This window comes from Otolemur garnettii, unplaced genomic scaffold (genome assembly GCF_000181295.1).
Source record: "Otolemur garnettii isolate 467f Iridium unplaced genomic scaffold, OtoGar3 scaffold00092, whole genome shotgun sequence".
Lineage (NCBI taxonomy): Eukaryota > Metazoa > Chordata > Mammalia > Primates > Galagidae > Otolemur > Otolemur garnettii.
The window spans coordinates 6091489-6099651 of record NW_003852487.1 but is presented as its reverse complement, the minus strand read 5'-3'; the positions used below and the strand labels follow the sequence as shown (position 1 = coordinate 6099651).

At 43.8% G+C, this 8163-nt stretch overlaps 1 protein-coding gene across 2 annotated transcripts in view; it reads left to right on the top strand.

The window, feature by feature from the left end:
* Positions 1 to 4695, top strand: part of BCL2L13 (BCL2 like 13) — a 104896-nt gene extending 100201 nt beyond the window's left edge. For both annotated transcript variants that reach the window (XM_003795465.3, XM_023516549.1), the window contains one exon: positions 3586 to 4695. In XM_003795465.3, coding sequence (XP_003795513.1) covers positions 3586 to 4425 — 840 coding nt within the window. In that variant the 3' untranslated portion in view covers positions 4426 to 4695. The remainder of the gene's footprint in view (positions 1 to 3585) is intronic.
* Positions 4696 to 8163: the final 3468 nt, after the last annotated feature.

The following is an 8163-nucleotide window of genomic DNA, read 5'->3' as shown; positions in this document are numbered from 1 at the left end:
CTTGAGCCCAGGAGTTGGAGGTTGCTCTGAGCTATGAAGCCATGGCACTCTACCCAGGGGGATAGCTTGAGGCTCCGTCTCAAGAAAAAAAAAAAGATTTTCCCATTTCTCTATTGATGCTTACTTGGTCTGCTATGCTTCTTAACAGTCAACCAATGATTGTGATGCACAGTTCAATGAATTTTTGCAATGTTCTTGTCAGTTCTGCTCGTTACTGGGTGCTCTGACCTCTCTTTATCAATGACACTTTCTCTCCCCTTAGAAAAACAGAAAAACGTTTAATCTATTTGTACACTGCCACTTTTTTCATGGCATTATTTTCATAAACTTGGACTAACATGTCCCTGGGTTTACTTCCATTCTTGCCAAATTGAACAAGAAATTTACAAATGTTTGTTCCTTGCTCTAATTCAAGCTCCAACATTCTTGTCAGTGTCATTCATCAGGACACCATCACACATCAACACAAAAGCAGTTGTAAGACACTTATATACCCAGGTTATGAAACCTTACCAAGTTGTTTGTACAGTGCTGCCAACATAAGTACATGGTGGCAAATTCACAAACTTAATTATCGGTTCATATGCTCAAAACATGATTATGGCATCTGGTTAAGATCTTCATCTCTTTTCTTAGCTGACTGAACCAATGACCCCCTAAAGTTTGAATGTCCTCCTTCCCCCTCCCTCTCCCGCCCCCAATATTTCCTCTTCTGGACCTTCTCAGTGGTCTATATTCAAAGGGACCTCCACAAGGCTGAGGTAAGCTGTCATCCTCAAAAGCTTTTTTTGTTTTATTTTGAGCCTGCCACAACACCTGGCTATTTTTTCTGTTGCAGTTGCCATTGTTGTTTAGCTGACCTGGGCTGAGTTTGAACCCACCAGGCTTGGTGTATCTGGCTGATGCCATAACCACTGTGCTATGGGCGCCAGGCTGACCCTCAAAAGCTTTGAGTCATGGTAGGCCTTTCTCCCTTCCCCGCTAATAGCCCCTCCAATTTTCCTGATCGTATGCTGCAGTAGTGTAGCTTTCTAAAGAGAGATTTCACCAGTTTTGTGGTGTCTATCCTTGGAAGAGATGGAAGAGAAAGAAGAGGAAGGGAAAGTTTGTAAGTTCCCTTCTCTAGCCAGGGCAGGGTATTATTTCAGATTGCTTTTACTTCTTCGTTGTCCTGTGTACTTGGCATTTTAGAGTAGACCTTTGACCCCACCTACCACCAAAAATACAGTAATAACAACAGTGAAGAAATAGCATAATTTATGGCTTATTTCCTGTGTCCTAGGTACTATGCTAAGCACTACAAATACTAGACCTAGTTTTTAAAACAGTCTTATCCAGTCAGCCACCCCCATTTTATGTATGAAGAAATTAAAGCTTAAAAGGTTAAGCAAGATGTCCAAATTGATACAGCTACTATCCAATTGGAACTGGGATCCAAAGCAGTGCTTTTTGACTACAAATTTTGTCTTTTTAATTACCATATTGTTTTGTCTTTCTGCTTATTCCATATTTATTCTGTATCCTTGATGCTTTTCAGGACTTCTTCCTAAGGAGGTTAGACAAGGGCTGAGATAGAATGTGGCACAGCACGGTATTATGACTGTGATTTGTATTTCTGGTTTCCTTTTATAGACTCCTTATTTATACTTGATCCTTCATATGTACAGAGAGTTTTTGGTCTTGGTTGAAAAATAAAATTATTCTACATCAGAGGAATGGCAGCCATAATCATCAAATGAAGTAGGAATTAGTTTACATTCTGTCATATTCAAACTCTCTGTAACGTTTATGAGTATTGTCTAGCCTTTTTGTAAAAGTCTGTGTAGATCCTGTGACATTCCATTTCATCGGTTCTCTTCCTGCCCTTATCAGGTCTTGAGCTCTGGCCTTAAGTGTGGCCTCCTGTGCATATACCTGCCTTAAAGCTTATTGTATCATACTGAAATTAGCAATTCATATGTCAGTCTTCACAGCTAGACAGTACGTTCTGTAGGAACAGGTGCGGGTCTCGTTCTTCCTCATAACCCTGGTGCTGACACAGCCCCTGATAGGTGGTAGGCACGGAGAAGTGAGGACTGCACCATTGGTCTCTATTACTTTTGCTGAGACTCTTGCTAAAAAAGCAGCAGGAGTCCCTGCATTTCTAGCGTCTCCCCATTCCGGAACTACTATCAGGGGAATTTTAGCAGAGCTCCAGTTGCAATTTTGTACCTCAAAGACTTTAGTGACTAACCTTGGTCTGTTGAAGTCAGTATGTCCTAACTAACTGAATGTCTCTATTCCTCTCCATGTACACACTATGCTCTAGTTAAACTGGGCTATGTGCTGGTCCCCTTTTTCTACCTCTGCTTTTGCTGGCATTGTGTCTTCTACATGCCTTTCACCTGCCAAAATCTTACCCATTCTTCAAATGTCCAATGTAAATGATAATTCCTCCATGATACTTCCTTTTTTGTTGTTTGTTTTTTGTATTTTTTAAATTTCTACACATAGCATGGACCTACATGAAGTTTTCTGTGATCTCCTTGCCTTCTCTGACCCTCACGTAAAGAAGTCATTTTCCCATTTGAACTCTTTTTTTTTTTTTTGAGATAGAGCCTCAAGCTATCCCCCTGGGTAGAGTGCTGTGGCATCACAGCTCACAGCAACCTCCAACTCCTGGGTTTAAGTGAGTCTCCTGCCTCAGCCTCCCAAGTAGCTGGGACCACAGTTGCCTGCCACAACACCTGGCTATTTTTTGGTTGCAGCCCTCATTGTTGTTTTTCGCGGGCCCGGGCTGGATTCAAACCTGCCACCTTAGGTGTATGTGGCTGGTACCTTAGCCACTTGAGCCATAGGTGCTGAACCCCCATTTGAACTCTTAATATACATAGCACTTTATCTGTGGCATAGCATTATTTTTTTATACCCTACTAACTACTAAGTGATGAATCCTTCAGCTCAAGGTCATGCCTTTGTTTTCTCTGCTATTTCACATTAATTATTGCATTGATTACCCAGGTTGAGTGTCCCTTATACAAAATGCTTAGGACAGAAGTGTTTTGGATATTTTTGGATTTTGGAATGTTTACACATACATAACAGGAAGTCTTGGGAAGGGGACCGCAGTCTAAACACAAGGTTTATTCTTGTTTCATATATTCCTTGTATATAACATTTTTAATAACTGTCTGCTTGAAACCATTTTGGCTACATTTTGATTGCAGCCTATCCCGTGAGGTCAAGTACAGAATTTTCCACTTGTAGTGTCCTGTTAGCACTCAAGAAGTTTTGGATTTTGGAGCATTTCAGATTTTAGGTTTTCAGGTTAATGATGTGTACAACCTGTATATAAATTACACTGAATATAAATAAACTTGAATTTTTATAGTTTCAGGAAGACTGGTCAGAGGATTGTCAAAAATTCTTCCTCTCTTTCAAGAGGAAGGCCTACAAATAAATGCCTTCAATTCAGAAACTATGTAGGTTGAAACAATGTATTTATTCCTGGGACTTCCATTTAGGAAAAAATTTTTCCAGATGGACATTTATTTTTTAAATATTTGCCTTTCTTTATATTAATAGACTCTCTTCCTCCTTTTCTAGGGCGCCGTCTTTAACCTTGACTCAGAGGAGGAGGAGTGCCCTGGAGTCACTGCAGAGGACAGCAATGACATTTACATCCTGCCCAGTGACAACTCTGGACAAGTCAGTCCTCCAGAGTCTCCAACTGTGACGACCTCCTGGCAGTCAGAGAGCTTACCTGTCTCACTGTCGGCCAGCCAGAGTTGGCACACAGAAAGCTTGCCAGTGTCTCTAGGTCCCGAATCCTGGCAACAGATCGCGATGGATCCTGAGGAAGTCAAAAGCTTGGATAGCAACGGAGCTGGAGAGAAGAGTGAGAACAACTCTTCCAATTCTGACATAGTGCATGTGGAGAAAGAAGAAGTTCCTGAGGGCGTGGAAGAGGCTGCTGCGGCTGCCGGGGAGCTGCAGGAGGCGTTCCCTGAAGCCCCAGCACCCCTGCTTCCACATATCACTGCCACGTCTTTGCTGGAGGCAGGGGAGCCCCACGCAGAGGTGATTGCAGCCGAGAAAGCCAGCCCTGCTACGTCTTTGTTTGTGGAACTTGATGAAGAAGAGGTAAAAGCAGCGACCCTTGAAGCTGGTGAAGTGGAGGAGGAGGAGATCCCCACACTGGAACCCCCAGAAACACTGCTGAGCGAGGAGACAGATGTAGAGAGAGAGCGTCTTTACCCGGAAACGCTGCTGAGCCAGGAGACAGATGTAGAGGGAGAGCGTCTTACGGAGGAGTCCTCCCCCGCTGGGAGAGCGAAGCCCTTGCCCTTGTCTGAGGGCAAGTCTATACTCCTGTTTGGAGGGGCTGCCGCCGTCGCCCTCCTGGCGGTGGCAGTCGGGGTGGCCCTGGCTCTGAGAAAGAAATAGATTTTTCAGAGAGGAAGAAGATGAAAGGATCTAAGGTTTTGTTTGTACTGGCTGGCATCTGAACCCCTAGCAGCTGTTTGGACGTTTGTGGAACATTCTGGGATAACTGGGGGCTTCCGCTCAACAAGGCAGTGGCTTGGTCCACACAGTAGGGCTTGAGGTAGAGGGTGTTCACAGTTATCTGAGTGTAGATTCCAGGGGCTGCGGCTCACACTAGATTCACAATCTTATGAGTAAAGTCCTGCCCCAGAGCAGGGTTTCTCAGCCTCACGTTAGTGACGTTTGCATCCTTCTTTGCTGTAGGAGGCTGTCCTGTGTATCGTAGGATGTTCAGCAACATCCCTGGCCTCTACCCACCCCCCTCCCAGTGATGACAACCAAGAATGTCTCCAGACATTGCCAAATGTCCCCTGCAATAAAACATGCCCTGTTGAAGGCCACTGCTTCTGAGGGGGTGGCGGGTTAATTTAGGAAAATTTGGGATAGAAACTCCTAGGCAAATGGGCCTAGCTGTGGGCCTTGTTGGCTCTTCACCCCTTGAAATGTCATCTTCCTGCTGAACAGGCTGTGTGCTGCAGCCACCCCCATCCTGGAGTGTGAGGGTGCTTGCCCTGCACGCCACAGCTGCCTCTCAGGGACTGCTCTGTCCTCCTCCCCCCAGGTTCCTGCTGACATCCCCCAGGAGAGGGCTCGCTCTGTACTTGGGCTCCAACCTGTCAAGTCCCTGAAGCTCCCAGCTCCTTCTCATAAAGATGCTGCCTTTAGGAATCTCTAAAAAATAAATATAAAAGACACCTAGGGTCCCCTCCCTGTGAGTGCAATTGCAAGTAACTGGCCAGAGAGAGGCATTTGTCCCATTCAGCCAGGAGGATGGCCTAGATGGCCTACTGAGGTCTCTTCCAGCCCTTTCTTTCAGCAGTCACCCACTTAGCTGTGGCTACTTTTCGGCAGCATCTCTGTTGTTGGATGGTCACTATAACTCTGGACTAGTGTAGTTTTTCCAGTGTCTGACCTCAGTCTTACTGCTGACCAGTTCTGTGGGTCTCTTGCCAGGAGGTAAGGTTTTTCATACTTGGACTCACAGAACCAATTGGATCATAACTCCTGTTAAATGTAGAATGTACCCTATATATCATTGAAATAAAAAATGGGGGAAAAAGAAGCTTGAATTTCAGGCTAGGTCATAGTGGCTTATGCCTGTAATCCTAGCACTGTGGGAGGCGGGGGAGGGTGGATTCCTTGAGTTCAGGAGTTGGAGACCAGCCTGAGCAAGAGCAGGACCCCATCTCTACTGGAAAAAAAAACAACAAAAAACTAGGCAGGCATTGTGGTGGGTGCCCGTAGTCCCAGCTATTCAGGACGCCGAAGCAAGGGAATCGCTTATGCCTAAGAGTTTGAGGTTATTGTGAGCTATGATGCCATGGCACTCTACCCAGGGTGACAGAGTAAGACTCTGTCTCAAAAAAAAAAAAAAAAGCCTTGAATTTCAAGACTGAGGTTCCCCTTGAGATTCTAGTTTGGCTTTCAGAGTTCAAGAATCAAGGTGTCTTTACCTAAACTTCAGATGCCTGAGTGATAAATCTGAATGAACCTAATCAGTGTCTGCTAGCTGAGGATCAGCATTATTTTCTTTCATATGGCTGGTTGCACTTCTAAAGGAGGGATGGGACTTCGATCTCATCCCTTCCATGCCCAAGGGTCACAGTGTCAGTGTGCAGGGTACAAATGCTTGATGAAAGAGTCATCTCAGATTTATCTTAGGAAATGTAACACATGACTTTTTTAGATCCTGAAATTTATAATAAAAATACTTTACCGACCCTGATCACTAAAACCTGATGTTTTAAATGTGCTTTCTTTTTGAAATTTATTTTTTAAAATAAAATCTTCTCCCTTAAGCAATACTACTTGAAAGTTGGTCAAGAAAAGATCTGAGAGTGTTTGTGTGTCTTTTCAGCTTTATTGTACCACATATCTTTATGTTCTGAGTCTTAGTGTCCCATTTAGGGAGTGGTGTTTTAAGGGTTTGGGTGACCTTGATTAATGCAGCTGGAGGTGAGGGGGCAAAAAGTGAGGGGAATTTTTTCCTACATGGGCTCTGGCAGTTGCATCAAATCATCCTCTATTCAAACTGATGTGTTGCATAGGTTAAGAGCAAACTAGTGAGTTAATCTTGAATTTTTGTCATTTATAATAAATTTTCCTTCCAGTGTTAACACTTTTAAACTTTTAATCCTCACTCCTATTGGCAGGGGACATTTAAGCACTAATGAAGCCCAGGTTCACTTCTGAGCTGCCAAAGGATCTGTGGCTTAGGTAGTGAGGTCTGTGCCCCACACGGGGGCGGGGGGGTGAGAAGGGGAGTAGGAGACGCTGAAGCCGTGATTGCTGCTTTATTTCCTTACCTGTTGGACATTAACCCAAAGTGATCTGGCTAATTGTATTTTGCCCAGTGATGGCAAGCAGCTCTTCTTGTCTATTGGCTTTCTCTAGAGCAGTGTTTTTCAAGATTTTTTTGTAGCACAGCACACTTGAACCTGTAGTTAAACTTCTGTGGCACACTTAAATTATGTCGATCAAATAGAATTAAAGAATATACTTACTGTGCTTTGAACTTTTTTCAAAAATAATTTAATTAATGATCTTTAAAAGTTTTTGCAGTACACTTAAGATCCTTGACAAAATCACTGCTCTAGAGTGAATCCCTGTTTGTTCCCGAGTAACAGCTGTGTTGGAGTCCCTGCTCTTCACGTCCTTGTCCCCGGCCTCTGGCAGAGGAAGGCGGCAGCAGACCTAGTGATTGCTTCTCACAGCAGCACCTACGTTTTGCTGCTCCATTTTAAAAATTATTTCTCGTATTCCCTCTCCTCTTTTGAGGGGGAGCTGATAGAGGCTATTTCTTACCCATGGACTTACATACCACCTAAGATAAAGGAAAGATTCAGAACAAATCCAGCTTGTTTATGGAAGAGGAAAAGTCTTTGTTAGTCCTTAGAACTCTCCTGAGCTGCTCTATTGAGGGTCATGATTTCTGATGATTTGGCAAAAGTCCAGTGAAGGTTTGTTGAGGGGGAATAAAAAACACCCAAAATGAAAGAATGCCAGCTTATCTCCTCTGTATTACAGTGACAATTCTGGGTCTACAGAAGTCAGCCAGCACCTGTAGTGTGCCTTAGGCGGACTCTCATGATCATCACTGCCCTCTAGAGAACATTCTAGATGAAGAAATGCAGCTTTTGACCTGGTTCACCCGTTCCCCACCTGAGGGGTCTTCAATACCTCCTCTTGCCTGGGTTTCTGTACCGTCCCCTATCAAATGCAGCCCCTCCCTACCTAGCTCTGTCCTGGGGGAGTGAACAGTGAACCCAGAGACACGGTTATTTGAACCACAGCTGCCATTAATTCCCTCAGGCTTTGTGCTAATTCCTTCTACCAATGGAAAAATCCTGCCTGCTCCTTGCCTTTTTCCTAAAGGTGAGCTGTGGACAAATGTCCACATTTCACGTATGAATTTTTGAATTATTTTTAAGAGATGTTTTATAGAAATGAAAGGTTTTATAACTAAGAAATTTTTCCCTTCTTTCTCAATTTCTGTGTCTTTTCATACAAATTTGTCTTTCCAAGAATTTGAGGGAGTGATCATGTTCAGGAGAGCCTTGTAGGTGATCTGATCACTGATAGAAACAGTTTAGAGCTTTGAACTAATTCCCTCACTGTCTCATTTAAAGTCTCAGCAAC